At 45.0% G+C, this 26,763-nt stretch overlaps 1 protein-coding gene across 5 annotated transcripts in view; it reads right to left on the reverse strand.

The window, feature by feature from the left end:
- The window catches only part of HECTD1 (HECT domain E3 ubiquitin protein ligase 1), a 4,301,832-nt gene that overhangs the window by 211,726 nt on the left and 4,063,343 nt on the right, over positions 1-26,763 (reverse strand). For all 5 annotated transcript variants that reach the window (XM_044073821.1, XM_044073824.1, XM_044073822.1 and 2 more), the window contains one exon: positions 13,400-14,007. In XM_044073821.1, coding sequence (XP_043929756.1) covers positions 13,400-14,007 — 608 coding nt within the window. The remainder of the gene's footprint in view (positions 1-13,399; positions 14,008-26,763) is intronic.

The following is a 26,763-nucleotide window of genomic DNA, read 5'->3' on the forward strand; positions in this document are numbered from 1 at the left end:
AATGCGAACTGGACTGCTAACATCTCCTTTATGTTGATATGTAGATGCTGTAGTCTGGCAGGCCACTTGTCTTGTATCCACTTCACAGTTAGATGAGCTCCCCAAGCAATGTCTGAGGCATCTGTCGGTAAAATCTGACTCGCCTATGGCCGGGTCACAGAGAGTCCCTTGTTTAGGTGACATTCCTGAGCCCACCACAAAAATACTCTTTGAAGGCAAGGTATTATTTGAATGACAGTGTCTAAATCCTGGCAGTGCTGTGTCCATACATTTTTGAGATACCATTGTAACTTCCTCATATGCAGTTTGGCATTGGGAAGCACCAGAATACAAGATGCCATGAACCCTAATGCTTGAAGGACTGTCTCTGCAGTCAGCACGGACTGATGAGATAGTTGATGGAAGTAAAGTGACAGACTCTTTTGTTTGTCCGGGGTTAAAAAGGCCATCTGGGCTGCTGTATTCAGTCTCACACCCAGAAAGCACATGTCTTGAGAGGGTACTAGACTGGACTTTATTTCGTTCACAGAATACCCTAGGCATCTTAGCACTGCTATAAGATATTCCAGATGCTGTAGAAGGTCTTCCTTTTCTTGAGCCAGAATCAGGCAGTCGTCTAGATAAGGATAGATTTGAAGTCCTTGTAGCCTGAAGTAAGCTATCACTGGAGCCAGAACCTTTGTGAATACTCTGGGCGCAGTAGATAAGCCAAAGGGCAATGCAGAGAACTGATAATGAGAATCTCCAGCTTGAAACCGCAGATACTTCCTGTAACTTAGCCTGATATGCACATGAAGGTAAGCTTCCTTGAGATCTAAAGTTACCATCCAGTGATCTCTGCCCAGCAGGAGTAAAAGCTGTTGTAACGTCAACATCTCGAACTTGGGAATGTCCAGATAAGTGTTGAGGAGAGATAAATCCAAAAGCAGTCTCCACGTGTTCCCCCTCTCTGGTACTAGGAACATGCGAGAATAAAATCCTAGGCCCCTTTTTGACACAGGGACTGGTAGAATGATGTCCAACACCCACCTGTCTTGAGTAATTAAATCCCAATTTCCTTTGAAAAGAGACAGTTGTCCTTCCAAAGGAGCTGCCAGACGAGAATCTACTGGCAGTTGAAAAGGCAAGTCATTGGGTCTGTTTACGAAAGGACTGACCCCTGCCCTCACCAGAAGTCTGAGCAGGTGAACTCCCTGTTCTAGGCCTAAAAGAACCTTGAGCCCTGCCCCTACCACGTCTAGACCTACCCCTAGACTGGGAATCATAAGCAGGATATGTCCACCCCTTAGCAGGCCAATTTCTACTAAACTTCGGTGGCTGTACCTGCAAAAAATCTTTAACAGTTTGCATAGACTTAGCTTTGTCCTCCATTTTCTTCAAAACTGCTTCCACAGGTGAACCAAACAACACATCAGACTGTAAAGGAGCATCCAAAATCCTTGTCTTAACATGCTCAGCCAAATTTTGATCCCTCAACCAGGCATGCCTGCGAAGAACAGAACTAGTGGCAGCCACCCTCGAGGAGGCCTGCACAGCATCAAAACCACATTGCAAAGAATGCTTGCCCACTTGTTCAGACACATAAACTAAATCCAGCAAGTCTTTACAATCAATACCTTCCGCCAAAGCATCCACCTTAGATTTCAATTGTGAAAGGAGATAATTTTGATATTTCAGCATGTGAAACTGACAATTTAACGCTCTCATGGCTAGAGTGGAAGAAGTATACACTTTCTTACCCCACCTATCTAACGCCCTTGCCTCTTTGTCAGTGGGAACAGGATTCTTAACCACAGAGGCCTTAACACCTTTAGGCCCCTGAGAAACAGTTTCTGGGTCCGCCCTAGGACTCTTAAACAAATACTTATGAGCTTGGGCACCCTATAGTACCTATCAGGTTTAACAGGAGCAGGAGGCAAAGAATCAGGGTTCAGGGAAGCCTCTGCAAAACATCTTCCACCACATTCAACACAGGCGGTATAGCTAAGGGCCTATGCTGGGGTAAAACAAGAATTCCCTAAGCCTCTTCCTGGAATCAGAGTAATCCTGGCCTTCCCATTTAAAGTGCTCCCTCATGGAATGCAGAGTCTCTGAAAATGAAAAATCCTCAGGAGGAGAAGCCAAGGAGTGGCATCATCCACATCAGAATCAGAATAATGAGGATACTCCTGCAAATCTTCCGCAGAAGATTCAGAAGCCCCTGAACCCTGTTCAAAACTGTCAAACTCTGGTTCCACTCTAGGCCTCTTATCAGGAGGGCCCATAGAACCTCTAATCATAGTAATCAAATCTTCTGCCATTTTAAGCATATGTTTCTTAGGTACAGAACCCGAAAGGCTAGGAGAAGCCCCTACTGAAGCTGAAGTTGGCCTACCTCTAAAAGAAGTTTTGGCAACAGAAGGAGAGGCTCTAACTACTTTGGGAAGAGAGGGAAGAATAGTTACCTGAGAAGCCCCCTCAGCCTGGCCTGCCTCCTGAGAGGGTACATCCTGTAACAGTAAAGTTTCTGCCTGAGACTCTATAGAAACTCCTGGCAAAACCTCTGGCTCCACTGAGCCATCTAAAGAACCAACGTCTGGGACTGCCGGTTCATCAACCCTAGGCTTCGCTGTTTTGTCCCTGCGCTTCTTGGACGAAGCGGGCGTCGGAGCATCCGACGGCATTTTATAATTGCAACGCTTCCCAAACACTAATCTGGCACAGTCTAACCTCCTCTTAATAGTGCGTTTGTTAAACCTAGCACAAGAGCGGCAACCAACAACGTCGTGCTCAGGCCCTAAACAAGGTATACACAATGTATGGTAATCCCTATGAGGTATTTGTTTCCCACAAGAAATACAGTTATTCACTTTTCTGACATCCGGTTAAATACTGAGGCAAGAAAAACAAAAATGTTCCCCAACGGGGTACTTAGCCAACTCTGATTCGGTCTGAAACTCCGGTTTCGGAAATATTTCAGAACGCCAACCTGCACTCGCAAAACTGCTTCTGCATCGGACAGCGCGGCAAAAAAGACTGAGGATATGACGCCGGTCATGCGCATTAGTACCCTGACGTACTGACGTCAGTCTAATGCGCCCTGACCGACGTCAGCCTTATACTCTGGTATTCGGGCCGACTGGATGCGGACTATACCCAATAGTAAGGACTGCAGCAATGGAAGACGAAGAACATCAGGGGAAGGCAATATTTTCTCACCGTTTACCTTTTCTGAAAAACTGCTTCAAAAAATGACTGACCTTGACAAGGCAAATACATCACAGATAAAGGCTGCCTATATCAGCTGAGTGAAGAACTGTTCATTGGGGTCCCTTCCCCCTTTCCTTCCCTTGACAGCAACAACAGTGGTTCTACCTTGCCCACCAACAGCATCTCTGCATCTGCAAGAAATATAGCCCTACCCCAAATCCATGACAGCTATAGGTGAACACCAGAGGGACAAGGAGAAAAAAGATGAGTAGTATGAGGAACTTATGAGTAAGTTACATGAGATGTGAAAGAATTCATATGACTGCAGGATACTGGAATGAGCTGGATATGACTAGAATGAATATCTTTATCTGTTAATTACCAAACTTGTGCTGCATAGGTGCCAGTCTCTCCTTTATGGGCCACATCTTCAGAATAAAGTCTGTTCACACTGTAGTTAGGTTAAGAATGCTTTATTATGTACTGTGCAGGTAGATGCCAGTATCCGAATACTGTCTCCAATAACTGTACCAACAAACTGAAATAATCCTTACCGCCTGCATTTATATTCTTCATATTCATTTACTCCTGAATAGTATAATTAATATTCTGGACTTGTTGGGTCTTTGACATGCCCTAGGGACCTAAACCTTGTCAACATAATAAACAGAACATGCTGGAGGGATAGATTCCTGTCCCAGAGACTTCCCACACTCTGGAACAAACTACCTATCTGTATCAAACAAAGCTCCTCATTAGCACTCTTCAAGAAAAATCTTGATGACTGGATGGGAGATTGGAAATTCACCCTGGGGATCACTTCTGTGGGTCTGCTTCACAGGGACACAGGAAAATAATTTTCTTGGGTGACAAAAGCCAGGGTACCACTTGGCTAGGCTTATATAGGCCGTAGGGCCAATAGCCTAGTACCTACCTATGAATCTATGAACCAAGAGTGGCCACAGCATTACCACCTACCAGCAACTGATGCATAACAGGAGATGGATGGCCTAACACTCAAAGACTCCCCAACAACTTTCTTCTTGCAGACAGCAGACAGTAAAAATGTGGAGACTAGAAGCTGCTCCATATGTTAGAGGAGAATGAGAACTCAAAGACAGAGGAGCTAGGAAGACTCGATAAAGAGAAAAGTAGAGAACAAGTGGCAATTAAGTAAACCAACGACAATCCCCACAAAACCTACACATTGCCTCAAATACACAAACCTGCAGGAAAATTCAGTCAAAAGAATGACCCCCCCCCACATAAAGTTCACAAACACTTCCACTCAAACTCCCCCAAAAATGCAATGATAGTCCCAAAAAATTAGAAGTTATGTACCTACCATAACGTTCCATGTAAGTTGTCTTCTTCTCACCTTCTTTCTTGCTGGATGGGTTTGGAGCCGATCCTCGGCTCCGACTCGGCCACTCTAAAAGCGCGAGAGCTAGTTCCACTGGCTCGAGGCTCCCCTATATCCCACAATGCTAGGCGGTAACTCCTCAGATCTCATTTGCCGCTACAGCGATCGAGGTGCTTTTCAACCGGCTCGTCAGGTTAGTTTAAAATAACTAGTTGTATCTTAGATAGACCCCCTTTTAAGTTAGCTTTTCCTCATAAATTTAAGAGTTAAGTAGTTTCCACTCGTGTGGATCCATGAGATTTCTGCTTAGGTCATCTGCCAGTGTATTTAGCTTGCCTGGCAGGAATTGAGCTTGTAGGTGCACTTGATAGCTCAAGGCTGTGTTCCACAGAGCCATGGCTAGTCTGCAGAAGGGGTATGAATGGGTTCCCCCCTTCTTGTTTATGTACCACATAACAGTGGTGTTGTCCGTCTTTACCAATAATTGTCCTGGAAGAATGTGATCCTTGAAGGCTGTCAGAGCATTGTGTACAGCTAACATTCCTTTCTGATTGATATGCAGGTACATTTGACTTGGGTTGCACTTGCCCTGAATGCACTGCCCTGCCAGGTGAGCCCCCCATGCATAGTCTGATGTGTATGTTAGGGTTTGGGTGGCAGAGGGTAGAGTGAATGGCAGTCCCTTGTTCTGCCCACCAAAGGAACTCTGTCCTTAGACAAGGTATGACAGGAATCATTGCTTCTAGGTCCTGAAAATGTTGGCACCATAGGCCTTTTAGATATCAATGTAGCTTCCTCATATGCAGTCTTGCATATGGAATTAGTAGAATGCAAGAGACCATGAACCCCAGGTTTGCAGTATTTTCCTTGCAGATAGCTGGGTCTTTGTGGCCAGTAGTCTGTAGTAGCCTGTCAAATTAACTTGTTTCTCTGGCGTGAAGTATGCCATCTGGGAAGTTGTATTCAAGCTTGCTCCCAGGAATACAATTTGTTGACAGGGTACTAGCTGTGATTTCTTTTCATTTATGGTGTAACCCAGAGAAGTTAGTAATTTCTTTACAAATGCTAGATGATTTAATAGTATGTCCTGGCTTTCTGCCTGAATTAGACAATCGTCCAGGTATGGGTATATCTGAATATTTCTTTGCCTGAAAAAGGCAATGACTGAAGCTAGTAACTTTGTGAATACTCTCGGAGCAGTAGATAAGCCAAAGGGCAGTGCAGAGAACTGATAGTGCATGTAGCCTGCTCTGAAGCAAAGGTGTCTTCTGCAAGACTCCCTTATTGGGATGTGCAGCGTAGGCTTCCTTTAAATCCAGTGTTGCCAACCAAGCATTTTTGCCTAGCATGGGAAGCAGCTGATGAAGTGTTAGCATTTTGAATTTTGGGATTACCAAAAAAGTGTTTAGGATAGACAGGTCCAGAATAGGACGCCAGGGAGAGTCTTTTCTGGGTACCAGGAAAAGTCTTGAGTAAAAACCTTGCCCCCATTCTTCTTCTGGGATAGGCTGAATAGCCCTGATGCTTAGAAGAGAGAGAACTTGCTTTTGAGCCTCTGCCCACTGACTTAGGGATACGTCTGGCCAACCGTTTGTGGTTGGTAAGGAGTGGAAGTGGAACCTGTATCCTTGGGAAACTATATTTAAAACCCATTTGTCTTGGGTAATGAGTTCCCAATTTTCTGCATGCAGGGCGATCTTTCCCCCTAAAGGAACAGTCAGCTGAGCAGGACTTGGAAGGTTTAAAGTTAAGTCATTGTGACAGTTTACCATGGGGGGGTGTCTTACCACTCCCAGCTTTGGAAGTGGGAGCCCCCCACTGCTTAGGCCTGCGACTACCTTAGGACTGAAACCTGGGTGGTCTGCTGGATCTAGGTTTGGACTAAGAGGGCCTGGAAGAGGCAGTAAAGGACCAATTCTTAGAAGGCCAATGCCTACTAAATCTTGGAGGCTGTACTTGCAGGAAATCTTTAACAATTTGCATAGATTTAGCTTTTTCCTCCATCTTTTTAAGTACTACTTCTGCATTGTTGCCAAACAGACAGTCATGATTTAAGGGAGTATCCAGTAATTTAGCTTTAACATGATCTGGCAAAGATTGCTCCTTAAGCCAAGCATGCCTTCTAAGTACAGACCTAGTGACAACAGCCCTGCAAGATGTCTCTAATGAATCAAAACCACACTGCAAAGTATGTTTTCCAACTTGTTCAGCAGAATGCATTAAATACTGTAAATCTTTATTTTCAGCACAGTCAGGAATCAACATCATTTTCTGTTTAAGCAATCCAATAATATGCTGCTGATACTTTAACATATGAAACTGGCAGTTTAAGGCCCTGATGGCCAAAGTTGCAGAAGTGTACACCTTCTTACCCCATCTATTCAGGGCCCTGGAATCCCTATCAGAGGGGGTAGGGTTTTTTGGCAGTAGTAGCCTTAATGCCCTTGGGTCCCTGTGAAATGGTCTCAGGATCTGCAGTAGGATTTTTAAAAATGAACTTGAGAGTCAGGTACCCTGTAATACCTGTCAGGCTTTCTGGGAGCAGGAGGTAAAGTGTCAGGGGCCAGGCTAGATTCCGAGAAGGTATCATCTACAGGACGGATGGCTAAAGGCCTGTGTTGAGGTAGGAATTAGAATTCCCTAAGCTTCTTTTCGGAGTCAGAGTAATCCTGGATTTCCCAGCAGAAACGCTCCCTAAGACTATGTAAGGTTTCACCAAAAGAGAAATCCTCTGGAGGGGAAGCAGAGGGAATGGAGTCCTCTGCATCAGAATCCTCATAGGTAGATAAGGGCAAATCCTGGTCATGGGAGAAAATAGAAATTTCAGAATCCTGATCAGAAGAATCAGAAGGAAAATCAGTCCTAGGTCTCAGAGGGAAAAGGGTGGGTTCCCCTGATTAGAGTAATAAGGTCTTCAGCCATTCTTATCATTTGTTTCTTAGGCATAGGAGCCTGACCATGCGGTCTGGGTGTCTGTTTTCTAGGCATGGATCAAGATTTAGGCCTTGAAGAAGAAGATGGCAGTTAAATATGCAAGTCAGTAGGCCTGAATACACTCTCAGAAGCCGGTGCCTGCATAGCGGCTCCGGACCCATCCAAGGTAAAGACATCCGCAGGTTCCACAGTCGAAGCAGCATCTCGCGGCATACCTGACGCCGAATGGGTCTCAGTAGAGGCCTGTGAATCTGAAGTAGCAGGTATCAGGGGCTGCGAAAGTGCCTCACTGAGTACCGGCGAACTAGCGACTAGCTTAGGAGAAGCATCGTCGGCAGCTTTGGACCTATGCGGTCTGTCTCTGTCTTTATCTTTGTGTTTTTTCGGAATGTCGGTAGTCGGGTGGCTTACCAAAGCCATTTCTGGATAACTGAACAGAGTACCAAAATATTTAGATGAGAAAATGAACTGACGACAAATAGTACAAGGTCGGAATAAGGCACAAAACCGACAGCAAGGTATGTCATGGTCTGGGCCTAAGCAAGGAATGCATTTCGAATGAAAATCTTTATGAGGTATTCGCTTTCCACAAGAAATACAATTGTTAACTTTTACTGACACTGGTTTAGAGCAAGAAAAAGGTTCCCCAACAGGGTACTTAGCTTAGTTGAAGACTTCGGCTCTGAAAATTTCAGGAGTCGACCGACCGGCACTTGCGAACCGCTTCTGCTTCAGGCACCACATGGCAAGAAAGACTGATGTAATGGCGTTGGCTGCATGCTTTCCACCCCTGACTACCTGACGTCATGGAAGATGAGACAGCAACCGACGCAGGACCCAAGACTTTGATAATCAGGCCGACTGAGGGCTACTGCAAGCAGATAACCCAAATGTAATGACTGCAACAGTGAAACATGAAGAACATGGGATGCAGCAGTGTACAGTAAATAACGTATAAAAGTGTGATTATTCAAAAAAAGTACTTTGCTTTGTATAAATGAGCCAAGAGCCGCTCAGTTGTACAGAATTTATAAAGACACTAAAAACTAGATAAGCTGATAAATAAGCCCTTCAGGCAATAAAAATACATGCAGAAATTTCAAATGTTTCCCCAACCTAAACAGACCAGGCTACCTGCCAGTGCACTTGATGGAAAATCCACTGATCTCTGGATCTAAAAACAAGTGCTTGCTAGACTGTAAAAAATGCACTAACGTATTCAACAGCTAGCTAGATAATGAATTCAGAGCAAGTAAATTAGTAGAACAGACAATGAAAGGCAAAAAATGCACTTTTTCAATCTAAGCATAAGGAAAGGAAAATAAATAATTCAAGATATAAACATCAGTGTAGAAAGGGAGTAGCTTAAGCTCAACTGACAGTAGGGGGTGGGCAGCTTAAAATCACCAGGTTTAAAAAAGCAGATAAAAAGAGGGCTGTGTGCATGGCAACAATTAGCAAGGAATCACCTGCAGTACTTTACTTTATGCAGGCTTGAGATCTTTTCAGAAAAAAGGCAAGGGCCCAGAAATTCACTGCGTATCCAAGTATCACTCAAGAAACAATTTAACCAAGAAAAAACATGTGAAATGTGCAGCCTAACTAATTTAAATGTCTATCTCTCACAAAGAACAAAAACACTAGGCCAAGCAGATTTCTTAAAACAGAAAACAAAATGGAGCAGGTAAAACAGAAAGCAGCTTTATCATTCACAGACCGAGAGTCTGAACAAGTTATTTCACCTGACAGTGCTTCTATGCTCCCCCTAGAAAAAGACACTTGTATCTAGTAGGCTGTCCCAAGCTTTTACCAAATTTATTACACATTTATCTTTTGAATTACTGCACCCTGCAGATAAGCCCTAATTAGTGCTTCACTATATGCTATTTGACTATGAATCCCTGCACGTCTGTTGTAGGTGAATGGATTGTCAGATGCATTTTCAATAAATGTGAGTTTCAAAGGAAGCGACGTTTACTATTGCTCATGATGTGTTCAATGAGAAGGTGTTTGAGTTGCCACTGTTTTTGCTGTAAAAGTTTTAAATGATACCCAAATGTGCATACTGACAGGTTTCAATGGTGTTTTAAGCTAACTGGGGAAGAAACAGCCAAGTCATGAAATAATGGTACAGCTGAGGGGTTGCTAGTCCATTACTCTGCCCAGGGCTCAATCTGATCAGAATCTGGCTCTTTTACTGTTTTGAAACAGCACAGGAGTATTTAGCCTCATACGCATGCCTTATCTTTTTGTTTTTCCACATTTTACACCAGGTAATTGTGCAACCAAGGAACACTGTCTGGTTAAGCAACACAGTCAAAGTCACAATAGTACGGAAAAAAAAGCCATAACAGAGAATTGTAAAAAAGAGGAAAAATCTAAGTATGGCATGGACAGGTTACAAAAAAAGCATCTTATGACATCCCACATTCACAGACAGAGTGCGTACAGGTGTACAAGATACATCCTACATTGATAAATTACATTACAGCAACCATGAAACAGTGGCAAACCACTCTGCAATTAAGCATGACAAAGGGAGAAGTATTAACCCATGGATAAAAATTCAAAGATGGATATTTCAGGGTGATTCTTTGGCATCAATGTTTTTCTGTCTTGCCTTTAACCTATTTAATTAACAGATTAAGTCTTGGAAAAAGAAAATAAAAAAGGAAAACTTCACTCGTGTACTTTTTGTGGATGACTTAAAAATGAGAAGTTGAAATCACAACTACAAGTTGTGCAAACTTTCTCAGATGATACAAGAATGACACTTGGTCTGGGTAAATGTGCAAAAGTAACACTTAAAGCAGGAAAGTTGAAGTAACAAGAAACGATCAACCTGGGACAGGAATGTTATATAAAGGAACTTCAGCAGGAAGGAGCCCATAAATATTTTGGAACTGATGGAGAATCAACAATGAATCATGAACAAATGTGAATAGAACTCGGTAAGGAATACTGCAGAAGACTAAAACTAATATTGAAAACAGTCTTGACCATCTAGGAATAAAGTCCAAGCTATAAACCAATTTGTTCTTCCTGTTCTTACTTGCAGTTGTGGTGTATCTGACTGGCCCCAAAAGGTATTGGATCAGCTGGACAGAAAAAAAATGATTCACACTTCAAAGGATATTAAAAAAAAAAAATCAATGAATACTCTGATTATATATTTCACACACTGAAGAAGGAAAGGACAACTCCTTGAAACGGATTACACACACGTTTGCAATCGTAAGACTTTACACATCTGGTGACCTCATCAGATCCTAACATAGTGAAAGTTTTAAAATATGAGGAGAGGAAGTCTAGGATGACCTCTCTGCTTAGTTTAGCAGACGTACTCCGGTGTCGAGCAGGAATGGAAATCCAACTATAAGTACACAAAACATTAATGTACCAAAAAACAAAAGATAATACACGGAGAAGGATCAGATGAGAAGGAAGGAAATGTGGAAAAGCCATAAATACAGTGGCAAGCATAGATGTCTTCTGGAACAATCTCATGTTAATCAAGATTTGACGCAAGAATGGCTAATGAGAGGTGAGATGAAACCACAGGATGAAAGGTTAATAAAGGAGCCCAGGGTAGTGGGCTACATACAGATCAGTTTACAAAGTCCAACAAACGTGGAAGAAACAGACAAATGTAGGTTCTGTAAAAAGAATTAGAAACAGTTGCACACCTTGTTACTAGGTGTGATATACTCCAGACAGAGGGCCTTTACACTGAAAGGCACAATAATGTGGCAAGACTGTTGCAGTGGGGAATGTGCAAAGTATAAACACTACAATATAGACGTAGCTGAGAAGTACTGGAAACACAAACCACAAAGCATTATAGAGAATGAATGCCTACATCAACAGTTCAAAAACTCTTTCGGCTTTTCCCGATTAGGGGTCGCCACAGCGGAACTCCGGTCCGCTCATGATTGGCAGTGGATTTTATGGTGCTGAGTTGCCAGCCCGACACCCAATCTTCAACGAAGGCAGGCCCATTCATGCTCGCACCTACCTGCATGTCTTTAACGTCACTCGACCGCAGGGAGGACATGCAGACTCCACACAAAAGGCGCTCCAGTCGAGAATCGAACTGGAGAACCTCTTTCTGTGAGGCGACAACGCTAACCACTGCACCACCGCGGCTCATCAACAGTTCAAAAAGTATATGCAAGAAAACCAGATGCAGCAAGCAGTCCATGAAAAAGAAAAAAGTAGCACTGATCATTGAAATTTCTACACCTAGTGATTACAGTGTCTTATGTAGAGACAGAGAGAGAGAGAGAGAGACAAAGTCATAAAATACCAGGATTTGCAGGCAGAAATGAGAGGAATGTGAAACAAAGACACCCAGACAGTTCCAACAGTAGTAGAAGCAATGGGTTTAATAAAAAAGAATCTACAGTCCTATTTAGATACGCTTCCAATACATGTAACTTAACTGCAGCAGGAGTCAATTCTGGGCACACACTGTGGATGTTGCAAAGAAGACTTTTGGCTGACAAACAAAAATTAAAACAATACTAATTTCGTGAACCTTAATTATACACCTACTTAGGAAAGGAGTGTATTAGAAACCCAAAAGATTTGGTGAAATTTAACCTGGAGAAAGGGCAAAATCACTGAGCCCCACTGGACTGTGACTTCTAATAGTTTTAGGTACAAAAGACTTACGGATTGAACACTCCCTAAAATTACGTTTAGGTCCCAAACAAAGCAAACACTTGGTATGATTATACTTGTAGAACATCTGCTAAATGTAATTCACATTTCCCACTCTTAGATGAAATGTGAAATTCAACAACTTTTTTTGTTGCCTAATGAAAACACGAAGGGTCCCCAACAGAGATTCATATCTGCCCACACGAATGAGAATAGTACAAATGTTAATGCTGACATATCATGGAAGTCTTCCTTCTTGGAATGGAAAAAAAAAACTCTGAGGATTTTGCACCTGCATGTCCCTTATCTACTTGCAATGTTGTTTCTTGCAAAGAGTACAAAGATCATAGGTTGGACTAAAAGCATGAAAAGAAGGTGCTCAAGCTTTTATATAAACTGACAGGATATATGGTTATCCTTGGCAGGATACTTCCTAATTATCAGCAATACTGCAATAATATAATGAAAAACATCTTGACATGCTACTTGGCAAACAGATGGTAATTTTTATTTTACTCTGGTTTAAAAACTTTAACCCAGGTAACCAATACCTAAAGAAGCTGCACAGCACAGCTTCTCCAATCCAATAAGTTTCCATATAGTGTACTAAATGCACAAAAGAAATACACTGAGCCAAACAGCACAGTGAGCAAAAACAGTCACTGCAGTTGAGAACTAGCAAAGTTTTTTTTTTTTTGGCTGGGGTAATCAATCCACCAAACTGACTAACTGCAAAATGCTTTTGCTTTGCAAGAGCAAACTTTCTGATTAGCATCCACTATCCACCATCTTCTGATACACAAACTGAAATAAATGTCCCTTGCACGTTATATTTTTCAAACCATACCACTAGTACTTTAAAAGCATATTGTGCAGATTATTTTTTTATTTCACTTTAGCTATACTGATAATTCAAAATGTGACAAATACCAACTTGCAGTACTCAGTTTGGTAAACAGGACATGTTAGAACAGAGCAATTCAAATAAACCATAAGGACAAAATTAGAAAATGGAAACTTGGAAACTATATGCAAAACTGTACAGCCCTTCAAACTTACATTTGAAAGTGAGTTAACTTCATCCCTTTGTTTACAAAGACAAAGTTATTTAATGGCACTCCCACTTTAGTAACATAGGGCTCTTCAGTATAATCAATTAAAACACGTTCCCATTCCAACAAACAGTTAAATAACACACAAGCTTAACATTAACCCCAATTATAATTAAATGATGACTGGATAAAATCTTACCCTAAATCTTCAATGCTAACTGGGGGTCCAGAACCCGATGGATTCCTTAGCATAAGTTCCTGTAGTCTGATATTCTTCTCATCTTCTGTAAGAGACTTGTTGCTCAAAATCTGACGCCTCTTAATAGCAAGTTCTTTGATTTCTTTCAGGAATCTAGCCCTATGAGGGTTTACAAGTTCAAAATCTTCCCATGTTAAAATGCCATGGAACCATGCAGGGGGCTTTGGTTTAGGTGGGTCAATGATAAATTCTGATTTAGAATCTTCATCAAAACTTCCAACTGAAAATGAATCATGTCCTTCTTCTGTAGAAGCTTCAGACTGTGTTTCTGTATAGTGCAAATCTCTGTCACTGCGTGACTCGTAAAACAGTTTGCTCATATTGCTTTTTATATCTCCCAAACACATAAGCTTGAAAAAAGGTTTAGAAAGTGGTATGTCTACTAGCCTGTTGTCCTGAATGCATTTAGCTAAGAAAATTCCTAGGAAATGAAACAGTTTAGTTACTCTCTCCAGTTCATCACTATCTTGTGGGTATGGTGCTGTAAAAAGACCACAGGACCTCTGTACATAATATCCAGGTGGCTTAAGTCCTCCTCCCAGATCAACCTGTCAATGCAAAAACAAAAATGAATACAGTAAACTCACAGTTATCCGGAACTCAAACAACTAGAACTCTCAAGCAACCAGAAAAAAAAAATCGAAGAAATACAATTTTCATGTGTTGCACTTTGCCGCACCCCACCCCCCAAAAAAGAAAAGTTGTGTAAAATCTTACCACAGCCATAGATGTGCTTCTCTTCCATGTTGCAGTATTCATCACATATGGGTTTACTCCTCTTGCTACCCAAACGTCCGGCCAGTATACAAATGTTTTTGGTCACTGTATAGTGCGTGCGATGTCTGACGTGGCTAGTGGAACGTGGGTCATAAACAGTGATGTCTGCATGCACCAGCCCTCAGAACTGTAAGCTCCAGTTGGAACCAGTCCTGTGCCATCCAGAAAGGGAAATGCAGCATAACAGGAGGAGAAGGAGGGTGGGAAGGAATACAGCAACATGGAAGAGAAGTACATCTATTATTATGGTATGATTTTACGCAACTTTTCTGTGTCCTTCTGTTCACATGTTGCAGTATTCATCACATATGGGCGAGTGCCAATGCTCACTGTGAAGAAGGGGTTGGTGGTCTAGAGGCGGTCTCCAGAAATCCATGAAGGATAGCCCTGGCAAATCGTGCCCTGGCTCTGGAAATATGGTCTAACTTGTAATGTTTGGTGAAGGTGTGCACTGATGACCAAGTGGTATCTAAACCCCTGAAGAAGGCTCCTGAGGAGGCCACTGCCCTGGTGGAGTGTGCTTTAACAGTAGCTTGGAGAGATTTGCCATGGTATTTGTAGCAGAAAGGGATAGCTTTGGAAATCCAGGTTGAAATAGTTTGTTTGGTTACTGCCTTCCCTAGGGCCCTGGGGTGGAAGGAGACAAACAGTTGATCAGCCTGGCTGATGGACTTGGTTTCGTGCAGATAAAATCTAAGTTGTCTGTCCACATCCAGGGAATGGAGTACTCCCTCTCGGTCTCCCTGTGGGTTAGGGAAGAAGGCTGGTAAGGTGGATGGCCTGATTTAGGGAAAGGTCATTCACCACCTTCAGCAAGAAGGAAGGGTTGGTTCTAAGAGTAACCCTGGCCGTGTGGAATACCAGGAAAGGGTGGATTAGCCATGAGGGCATGTAGCTCGGACATTCTTATGGCTGAGGTCAAGGCCACAAGTAGTACAGTTTTCCATGTACAGGGTTTTAGGGAAACATTGTCTGCTCTCTTGAATGGAGGAAGCATAAGCTCTTCCAAAATATAGTTGCGGTCCCATGGGGGAGGAGATGGCTTCCTGGGGGGGGTCTCACGTGAAGGACCCCTTTAAGGAAGAACTCAGCTGGTAGTGCGGAAGCTAGGGGGGATCCAGATTAAGACATGCTGAAATGGCAGACAAGTCAGCTTTAATGGAAGAGTAGGCCAATCCTGTCTGCAGTAGTTCACACAGGTAAGACAGTACTAGAGGGGAGTCGCTTGCAAGTGGGTCCCAGCTGTCCTTTGAGACACCATATAGAAAATCTCTTCCACTTAGGTAGGATTTTCTTGTGTTTGGTTTCCTGCCCCCCTGCAGGATGGTGAGCATGTCCTCAATGTAAAAGTGTCTCAAAGGGATCAGAATCCTGAAAGGGATCAGAATCCTATCAGCCACAGTGTGAGGTGCAGCAATTGCCACTGTGGCTGTATTTGGGATCCTTTGTGTGTGAGAAGGTCCACTCTGAGGGTTAACTGGTGGTGACTGCCCTTGGATAAGTGTAAGTGAAGGGGGGAATCGATGCTGTCTTGGCCAATAGGGCGTCATCAGCAAGACTTTTGGTCTGTCCTGCTGTATCTTCAGCAGGACCTTCTGTATAAGTGGGAAGGGGGGAAATGCATAGAGAAACTTCCCCTTCTAAGAGGTTGAGAAGGCATCTGCTGCCATCGCCTGAGGGTGTGGTGGACTGGTGCAGAAGAAAGGAAGTTGCCTGTTGGTGGAGGAGACAAAGAGGTTTATTTGAGGTGTACCCCACCGGTGGACAGGTCCAGGAAAACATCCCTGTGTAGCATCCATGTGTGGTTGTTTGTCATGGATCTGATGAGGGAGTCTGCCTGGGAGTTCCGTTGAGAAGGACTGTCAACTGCCTTCAGGGTGACTCCCTGGGAGGTGGCCAGTTCCCACACCAGGAGAGCTAGTCTGCAAAGCAAGTAAGACATGGTCCCACCTGTTTGATGAGATACCACAGCACTGTGGTATTGTCTGTAAAGATCTTTAGTGGCCCTTGTAGTAGATTGGAAAGCTCACAGGGCCAGGGGTATTGCCCCTATCTCTTGGATACTGATGGTTCTTTTTTTTTGTGTGGCCCTGGCCACAGCCCCTGCACTTTCAGATGGCCCAGAGTTGCTCCCCAGCCCAAGTCTGAGGCATCTGTGTACATGATCTGTTTGGGTTGAGGTAGTTGGAGGGAAGGCCTAAATTGAGGTTCACTTGCTTCAACCACCACACCACCACTAGATTTCTAGCTTCAGGCAGGGTAGGAGGGGAACCCTGTACTCCAAGGGGTGGGAGTGCTGGGTCCAGAATGACGTTAGGTACCATTGCAACTTCCTCATATGGAGTCTTGCTAATGGTAACATGGGGATAGTGGCTGCCATATAGCCCGGGAGCCTGAGATAATGCCTTGCTGTCAATTCTGTTGTCTGGAGGACCAGAAGTAGGTGTTCGGTTAACTTTGCACCTTTTGTGGGGGAAGGAAGGCTTTCATGATGTCTGTCTGAATCCTGCACCCTAGGAAGACAATATCTTGGGAAAGATCCAGGTGGGATTTTGAGAAGTTGATCAGAAATCCCAGGGATTGTAGGAGGAAAATGGCAAGTTGTATGTTACAGCTAGGGTGGCCATGAACCCTTGGGGAAGAAGGAGAGGAAAAAGAGTTGGCAAGATCAACATCCTGAAAGTAGGAACCTGAAGGAAGAGGTTGAGTAGAGAGAGGTCCAGAACTGGTTTCCAAGGACCATCTTTTCTTGACGCTAGGAAAATCCTAGAGTAGAAACCCCTTCCTTTTGCAGCCAGTGGTACTGTTTCAATGGTGCCTTGCGCCATCAGGGTCTCTAGTACAGGCTGCAATACGTGTAACTGTTGTTTTGGAGATTGTGGGATACCTCTTCACTTTGGGGGCATAAGCCAGGTCATAAAATACCCATTTTGTATTATGGAAAGGACCCATTTGTCTGAGGTGATAGATGTCCACACTGGAAGACAGTGAGAGACAGACGCACTGGGGGGGGGGGGGGTGGATGTTTTAAGGTTGGCAGGTAGTCAGACACTACCTGCCCTGTCCTGAAATGGGTGCCTCTGACTAGAGGAAGGTGAAGCTCTGGCAGGAGTGGGTTGCTTCCTAGATGCTTTTCTTGGCCTTGTGGGAGCAACAGGACGAGTGCTTTCTAATAAATTGTGTTTTTGCTGGATAATACCTTTGGAATTTGGGAATAGGAGAGACCAGCAAGTGTTTTAAATCCTGCATCTCTTTTCCCTTTGTTGTAGTGACTTAAATAAATCAGCCACTTCACTACCAAACAGAGCTGTATTATCCAGAGAGGCATCAACCAGCTTTGTTCTAAAGTTGTCTGGTAGGGGCTGGAGGCGTAGCCAGGAATAACTTCTCAAAGCAGATGCTGATGCTGATGCTGCTGATCTGGCTGAGGCCTCAGCAACATCACAACTGCACTTTATGGAGCGCCTGGTAACCTGGGAGGTGACAGCAAGAAGGGAAGAAAGTGACACTTTGGCAGTAAAATCTGGGGAATCAGACAATTCCTTAGAGGCTTTCTCCAGAAGGGATAAGCCATATTTGGCCATGTGGGTCTGGTAGTTAGTAGCCCTGAAGGCCAGAGTAGCAGAGGTGGAAATTTTCTTACCCAGACATTCCATGGTTTTGCTGTCTTTGTCAGCAGGAAGAATGGTGATGGTGGGTAGTAGTTTAGAGGCCTTATCTGTGGAGATGGAAATGGTGGCAGGGTCTGCTGGAGGACACTTAAAAAAACTTAGCAATCTCAGGGACTTTTTTTAATAAAAACTATCTGGCCTGTGTGGAGCAGGGGGTTGTGAGTCAAGGTTCAAGGATGCTGAAGAGTAGGCATCCAGGAAGGCAGGAGGAACAGCAGTAGGAGTTGGGGAATCCATCCGAATGAGGTCATACATACCTTTTTTGAACCTCAGTCATTTCACATGATTCCCATATAAAATGTTCCTTCATCTTGGTAATAGTCTTCCCAAAGGTAAAATCCTCAGCTGGGGAGTCATGATCAACTGATTCTTCTTCTGGAGAGCCATATCCCAAGGGGGAAAAAAGCTGAGATGTAGAACACACTGACTCTTCAGATGAAGAATCAGAAAAATCCTCCTCTTCCCTCAGAGAGGGGTCTGTTTGAGGTTTTGGGCTCAGTATAGGAGGAGGGATATTCAAAGTCCCTGTAGTGGTAGGTTGTAAGGCTACAAAAGCATTAAACAAACTTTGGCTGAAAGTCTGCCAGTCAGGCATGCTTTCAGTCATAGGTGAAGTGTTTTTTCTTTTATCCCTCCTTTTGAGAGGTGTGACGGGCATCTGAAGGGAGGAAAGCCTGGAACTGGGGTCTGTACGGAAACAGAGGGATCCGACGGACCTAGCAAAATCACTGGTTCCCCCTTGGCGTTGGAAAAGGCTCTACGGACGTGCCCTCTGCATGGGATTATGCAGCTTCCATGGAGGTACCCCGCTGTATCCGAGGCGACAGAGCCCGAATCCTCAACCAGGCCGACATCGGCCACAGGCTGAGAGCCAAACGCAAGAGGCGCAGCCATAGTGGTAGGTCAGATAGTCTTAGCTTTCTTTCTCGGTGGTTCGGCAGAACCCTCCATATCTAAGGCTAATTGTTTTAAGCGTTGATTTTTCCAGATAAAGGTTGAGCGCATGCAGATGGCTGTGCAAAGTCTTGGGCACAAACACCTGACAAATGGAGCAGGCCTTGCAGTCGTGCGACCACCCTAAACAAAAAAGGCACTTTTCTTGGGCATCCTTATGGGGTACCTGACGGCCGGACTTAAACTTGCCCTTTCTAGATGATATGAACAAGCATCAAGATAAAGAAAAAGACTGAAAAGTTTCCCCAACAGGGAACTTATCTGATTTCTTCGAGATCCAATGGCCAGGATGGCAGGGACACCTGACGTTCGACTGGCAGATTAGAAGTTCTGAGGGCTGGTGCATGCAGATGCCACTTTTATGGCCCATGTTCCACTAGCCACGTCAGATGTCCCACGCACCATACAGTGACTGAAAACTTTTGTATACTGGCCAGATGTTCAGGTAGCAAGAGGAGTAAACCCATATGTGATGAATACTGCAACATGTGAATAGAAGGACATCATACCTTATATTTTTAGAGTTTTAAAATGGAAGATAGGAATAAATTCCCTCTCTCCCCAACCTAAGAATAAGTCCATCCAAACAAATAGCATAGGGTACAGTATTAGTCAGGCCTATTTTTAATAGTAACTCTCAAGCAATCAGAAACTTTTAGTTATGTACTTACCATAACGATAGATATATGTGATCCATCTCGCCTACATTCATTACTGACGGGGTTCGGAGCCGAGAATCGGCTCCAACTCCGCCACTATAACTAGCACAAAGTCTCTCATTGGCTGGGCTAACCCTGTATCCCAGGATGCATCATGCCCAAACCCCCAGATCTTGTTTGCCCCAACATGATTCCCCCACATACACCATACCACAAGGATAAAAGTAAGAGGAGAGAAAAAATAATATCCTCAGAGAAATCAGAATACAGGTTTCCTCCAAGTCCAACAGGTAGGGGGGAAGGAGGGCAGGTACGTAAGAAAGAATGTAGGCGAGATGGATCACATACATCTATCGTTATGGTAAGTACATAACTAAAAGATGTAATGTGATCCTATCTCGCCTACATTCATTACTGACGGGACAGCGTCCCTAGCACCTACATCCAGGGAGGCTCACTGAAAAATACTCCTGAGCACTGTGGAACCAAAGGAAGCCCGACCTCTAGAGGCCACGTCCAGTTTGTAATGAGAAATAAAGGTATGTGGAGAAGTCCAAGTAGCCGCTACACATCTCATCTATGGATAATCTAGCATGAAAGGCCACTGAAGTTGACATAGCCCTGGTAGAATGCACCTTAACTGGAAAGGGAAGATCCTTATCCACTAAAGCATAAATAAATGAGATGCAGTCTCTAATCCACTTAGCTATAGTGCCCTTAGTTACAGATCTGCCCATCCTATTGTCCGAAAAAGACACAAACAACTGATCTGATTCTCTCTCCTGTTGTGTCCTATTTAAATAAAACCTCAGTTATCTATGCACATCCAACTGGTGCAATTTGTATTCCGCTTTGTTGGAGAACCTTGGGAAAAAGACCAGAAGCTCAACAGACTGGTGGAGACAAAGGGCAGAAGAGACCTTAGGGAGAAAGGAAGGATTAAGTCGCAGCGATACTCTGTCCTTGTGAAAAATTAAATAAGGAGGTTTAGCAGAAAGAGCTTGAAGCTCCGATACTCTTCTGGCTGAAGTTATGGCTACCAAGAAGGCAGTCTTCCATGACAGAAATTTCAATTCGCAGGAGGCTGCCGGCTCAAAGGGAGAGGACGTCAAAGCTCTGAGCACCACATCTAAATCCCATGGCAAGACGGGCTGTGAAACCGGAGGGTGCAGCAGCCAGGCTCCTTTCAAAAGGCTTTACACAGCTTATGGCCCATAAGGGAAGGCTCATGTGCAACATGATAATTGGAGATTGCTGCCAACTGAACCTTTATGGTGGAAGCAGCTGAATCTTGTCTAAAGAGTGTAGCTAAGAAATCTAACATCGCGGAAACCGGTGCTGTAAGAGGGTCCAGATCACGTTGCTGAGCCCAAATTGCAAATCTCTTCCATTTACTAGAGTATATTTTCCTAGTAGAAGACTTGTGGGAGGAAGACAGAATATGAACTACTTCTGGGGTAAAAATATGCTGTCTGACTAAGGTCAGAAGTGGAGGAGCCAAGCAGCGAGCTTGAGTGTTCGTAGGGATGGATGGCGCTGTCTTGACTGATGAGTCAATAGGTCTGGAGCTGGGTCCAGAATCCAAGGGCCATCCACCGCATACTTCCGAAGGAAGGGGAACCAAACTTGACGGGGCCAGTGTGGTGCGATCAAAATCATTTTGCTTCCCAAGCAGGAGGCCTTCTGAATCACTCTGGGTAGTAGAGGGACTGGCGGGAAGGCGTAGAGCAGACCGGAGGACCAATTCTGGACTAGAGCATCCCTGGGAGACTCCCCCTGTGGGAGGATCAAAGTGAAAAAATTGCTGCACTTTGCATTCAGGGGACTGGCAAAGAGGTTGCAGCAGGGAAGACCCCACTTGGAGAAGATCTGCGCAGCCACTCTGTCATTCAGGAACCACTCGTGAGGCATCAAAATAGCTCTGCTCAGCCTGTCTGCTATCACATTTGACTTCCCTGGAATGTGCGTTGCCACTAGAAAGCGCTGGGAAGTGATCACCCAATTCCACACTCTCATGGCCTCTCTGCAAAGGGGGTAGGACTTGGTTCCTCCCTGCTTGTTCAGATACCAGACAACCAACATATTGTCGGAGAGAATCGCAATAGTTCCCTTGGGAAGAGAGCTGTGAAGTGCCTGCAACGCTAGAAGCACCACCCTCATCTCTAGAACACTGATATGCAAGTGAACCTCATGGTCTTGCCACGTACCTTGGATAGTCTCACCCAGATAATGCCCCCCCCCACCCTATCTGGGAGGCATCCGTGGTTACTGTGGCAATAGGGGACGGGGGGGCTCAAGGGTCTCCCTTGGTCCAGATTGAAAGAGAGAAGCCACCAACGCAGATCTTGCCGGCATCTCTCCGTGATGAGGATAGGGTGGGACAAGAGGCGTTCCTGATATGACTACTGGGCCAAAAGGAGCCACTGAAGTATTTGCATGTGTAACCTGGCCAGCAGAACTAGGAGAATGGTTACCGCCATTGATCCCAACAACTGAAGAACCATCCTGGCTTGGGCTTTTCTGCGGGGTAGTAAAGCCAGGACTTGGGCCTGTAACACTTTTATTCTCTCTGTCGGTAGAAAGGCTCTCATCTCTACAGAGTCTAGCTCTGCACCGATAAAGGCAACACGCTGTGATGGCAGCAATACAGACTTTGCCCAATTGAATGAAATCCCTAGAAGATGGCCCAATTTGACAGTAGCTCTCGTGGCTTGAACAAGTAGATGCATGGTGGGGGCGGTGAGGAGCCAGTCGTCTAGATAAGGAAACACCTGGAATCCTAGACATCTCTGGTGAGCTGTCACCACTGCCAGACACTTGGTGAACACCCTGGGGGCTGTGGTGAGACCAAAGGGCAGGGCCCGGAATTGAAAATGACTGGCTCCCAGCCGGAAGCGTAAAAGATTCCTGGAAGCCTTATTTATCTTGATGTGATAATAGGCATCCTTGAGGTCGAGGGAGCACATCCACACTCTTTTTCCAGCAATGGGAAAATGGATTGCAAAGTGACCATTCGGAACTTGGACTTCTTTACAAAGCAGTTTAAATGGCTGAGATCCAGACTGGGTCTCAACTCCCCTGTTCTTTTTGGCACCTAAAATAACCTTAAGTAAGTTCCTAATCCAATCTGGTCTGCGGGGACTGGTTGGATGACTCCCTTTTCTAGCAGCTTTGAAACCTCTATTGCCGCCTGATCCCGATGACTGGGTGGAACGTCCGGGACTTTCCTTGACGGGGGGGGGGGGGGATAAAAATGGGGAATGGTGTAACCTCCGGTGATGATACGACGCACCCATCGATCCTGAGTGATGGACTCCCAGGCCTGAAGATGCTCCGAAAAATGACCCCCGACTGGCTCCGGAGACGCACAGTCGGGTAATCCCTCAGGGACGCTGGTAGGAGGAACCACGAAAGGACTCACGGTCTCCTGTATTGTGGGGGCCTCCACCGTCTCTAGGGTGACATCTTCCATTAAGATTCCCCCCTCCTCTGCCCCTGAAGGGGGGGTCACTTTGATGGTCAGGGGAAGACTTTTGAGATTTTCTGAACCACATTTTCCCTCCCCTCTGAGCCTTGGTATAAAGCCTAGTGGGAAGTGAAAAACGGGCCCCAACAGCAGACAAAGTCTTGCCCTCCTGCTCACATCTAGTGAGGGTGTCTTTCACTTTGGGTCCAAAAAGGGAGGACCCATCGAATGGGGCGTCCGTGAATGAAAACTTGAAAGCCTCCACAAAATGACACAAGAGCATCCAAGCTTACCTCCTAAGGGCTACGCCCGAACTCGCTGCTCTACCCGCCCCTTCGGCTGCATAAGATATGAGCCTCATGGACGAGTTGACGATGGAAGAAAAGGTAGACAGCTGGGCGCTAACAGACTGGGCCAACGCCTCAGGCAGGTTACCCGACAGGGTATCTCCCAACTCCTTTATGAGATCCCTTTGGAGCCGCGTAAAATGACACAAGTAATTCAGCGACCGCAAGGTAAAGGTTGCTGAAGACAGGGTACACTTCCCATACCTATCCATACTCCTAGACTCCTTATTAGGAGGATGAATGGAGGTAGAAGCCTCCGCCACATCCTGCTGGGTGGCAGACGCCACCACCATGGCATCCACAGGTACTCCCTTGGTCAGAAATTCTTTTCCAGGCGAGGCAGATAAAAACTTATTGGGGCGGCTAGGAACTGGCTCCACAGAGTCAGGGTGTTCCCACACCCTTCAACAAATAAGATCCAATAATTCATCGAAGGGTGGAGACACCCAGGAGGCAGAAGGCTGGGCTCCGAAGGCCTTGAGGAAGACTGACTCTTCCTCAGAAGGGTTTTTGGAAGGCCAGTCACCCCGCTGTCTCAAGATCTCCAGGATATCAGAGAACGAGACATCATCCGAGGACGACTTCGGGGACCCTTCTGCATCATCGAGGTCGGTGTCCGAGGTGACAGACTCATCTGGGGAGTCTACGTGCTTCCTCTTACACAACTTCTTCCTGGGAGGCTCTTCAGGGACAGACTCTGAAGGGCCCTCAGAAAGTAGAGGACCACACATGGAGGTATCCTCAGGCCCAGGAGCCCCGCTGTCCAGAGATAGGGGGCACCAGAAGCTCTAGTCACAGCATCTAGGGAAGGAGTTGCTGATTCAGGTGAAGTCACGATGGACTTGGCCAGCGCGCTCCTCATAGCCTCGAAGGCAGGTCCACCAGAATCGGACGAAAAACCTGCCTTCGAGACCATGACCGGAGTTGGGGTACTCCTAGCTGAAGCACCAAGGGGGAGACTCGGAGCCGCAGTCTGAAGCCCCGATGTATCCCCCTCGGGACCGACTGAGGACACCCGAGTACCAAAACCTGTAGATGGAATGGAAAAGGTTGGAGCCGATGTTGGATCTGAAAGACTCATGGGAGGTTTCGGAGCCGACCCAGGGACTTCACTCTATTCGGCAGACTCCGGCTCCAACGACACCGAGGTTGTCGGAGGAGGAAGAAACGGAACTGATATAGTAGCTGGCTCTGGAGCCGATTGGGCTGGAGCCGAAAATAATTTAGTTAACACTGGAGACTGGAGGAGCCTCTGGACCACCCTATCGACATCCAAATCCGAGAGCCTGGAGGACTTGGAGGAGACCGACAGGGGCCGAGAAACCTTCTCAGTCGGAACAGAGATAAAGGTATGGGAACGGCTCCGAATCGGCTCCAAAAGGATCGGAGCCGAAGTAGGCTCAAGAACTACCGCAACCCTCCTTCGGTGCCGATGACCGTGGAGTCGAAGAAGCTGAACCCGCAATAGACAATACTTCCTGCGGCTCCGAGACCAGTGGAGCCGAGGAAGGAGAAGTAGTCTTAGATCTTTTCTCCTGAGGGTCCGAAGAACTAGATGGAGCTGGAGACTTCATTTATGACTTTGATCTGGGTTTCTCAGAGGGAGGAGAGGAAGCCAAAGTTCCTCAAAGGAGGGTTTAATCAAACCCTTGAGGATAAGTTTATTTTTTCTCTCCTGTAACACCTTGGCAGAGAAAAAGCATGACACACACTGCAGGATTCCTGCAAGTGTATGGCACCGAGACAATATACACAGTTGGTGTCTCCATCAGTTAGCGACATTATGAAAGCACATTTAGCGCATTTCTTAAAGACATATGGCTTATGCTCTTTAGGTTCCTTGCCCGACATAAAAAACAATCAATAAGCAGCAACAATATTCAAAAAATAGACAAGCACACTCACAACACAAGGTAGGGAGGGGGGAAGGCTCCAACGTAAATGCCCGTACAATAACCACTCAAGATAGGGCAAAGGCCCTCTAACTCAAACGGGCCTAGCCTGCCAAATAGAAGGATTACCAACCACAAACACAAATCAGACACAACCAAGGACACAACCGACAACGTAGCTATTAGAATAGCTTTTGATATAATAATAATACTCGAAGTTCTATAACTGAAAAGACAAAGAAAGGGTACTTAGCCACAGCCAAGTCGAGACCACATCGTTACTCTAGGAGCGGAAAACGAGATCTGGGGGTTTGGGCGTGATGCATCCTGGGATACAGGGTTAGCCCAGCCAATGAGAGACTTTGTGCTAGTTATAGTGGCCGAGTCAGAGCCGATTCTCAGCTCCGAACCCCGTCAGTAATGAATGTAGGTGAGATAGGATCACATTACATCTACAGTTATCCGGCATCTACCAATCCCCATAGATGGCGGTTAACTGAGGATTTACTGTAATATGATACACTTTTAGTAACAGAAGAAATAACAGAATGCATATGACAATTTGAAGTGTAACATGGTAAAAATGTGTAAGTTATGGATTCAACACGCTTGCAGCTGAACTATGAGGACACAAAAATAAGAAATACTTCAGAAAAACCCTTTCATTCACCTGTGTGTGCCGTCTCTCTGAAGTCCAATTTAGTACATTTTACACACAAAATTATCCAAATGTCTTTTTAGCTTATTCAAAACCCAAGGGTCAATACAAAGTTTCCTCAGCATTCAAGTTCCTAGAATTCATCAGTTCTTTTCTTAAAGAACTCAATACTTTGTTTATTAAAACGACTGAGGAAATAATAAGGCCAGTTATAGAGGTTTACAGGCAGATAGTAGGCTAGCTGCCATTGTGGGCCATTTTAAGCCTAGCAAGTATCCCTTTTTGTGCTCAGATTAACCTATCCAATTTGGTTAGAGACCGACCTTATCCATTCCATGGTCAATAATTATACACTACTCCTTAGGATAACAACTGGGATCATACCAGATAATTTGAGGAGACCAATGCAAAGGAAAAAGCATTTAGGATGTCCTCTTTCTATTATTAGTACAGGGAGCTCTCTCCTGCAGTAAAATTTTCTATTTCTCATCCATACATCCAAGTTTCACTTGAATATGGATAGGGATGAACATTTTGTGTGGATGAGGAGTCTGTTCCAGAACAGTGGTATCCTCTCTGAGAGATACAACTGTCCCTCTAAACTATTGTGTTGATGGTGCAAAAGAGGTTTAGATCCCTAGACAAGAGTATTTCTGATGCCATCTGACTTGCTGATGTGCAGTATATCTATCAGTATTGGGTCAGAGGACGCCTTGTATGCCAGACACAGGTCACCTCTTAGCAGTCTGTAGGATACACAGTACAGTGACAGAACTGAGTTGGTCCATATAGGACATGTTGCCTAAGCCTTGTATCCTTTTAACAATGTATCTCTCTGGGCGTTCCAGTTGCTGCATGTGTCTGGACAGATGGCATGCCA

This window comes from Protopterus annectens, chromosome 6.part0, assembly GCF_019279795.1.
Source record: "Protopterus annectens isolate FY-2018-M chromosome 6.part0, PAN1.0, whole genome shotgun sequence".
In the NCBI taxonomy this organism is placed as follows: domain Eukaryota; kingdom Metazoa; phylum Chordata; order Ceratodontiformes; family Protopteridae; genus Protopterus; species Protopterus annectens.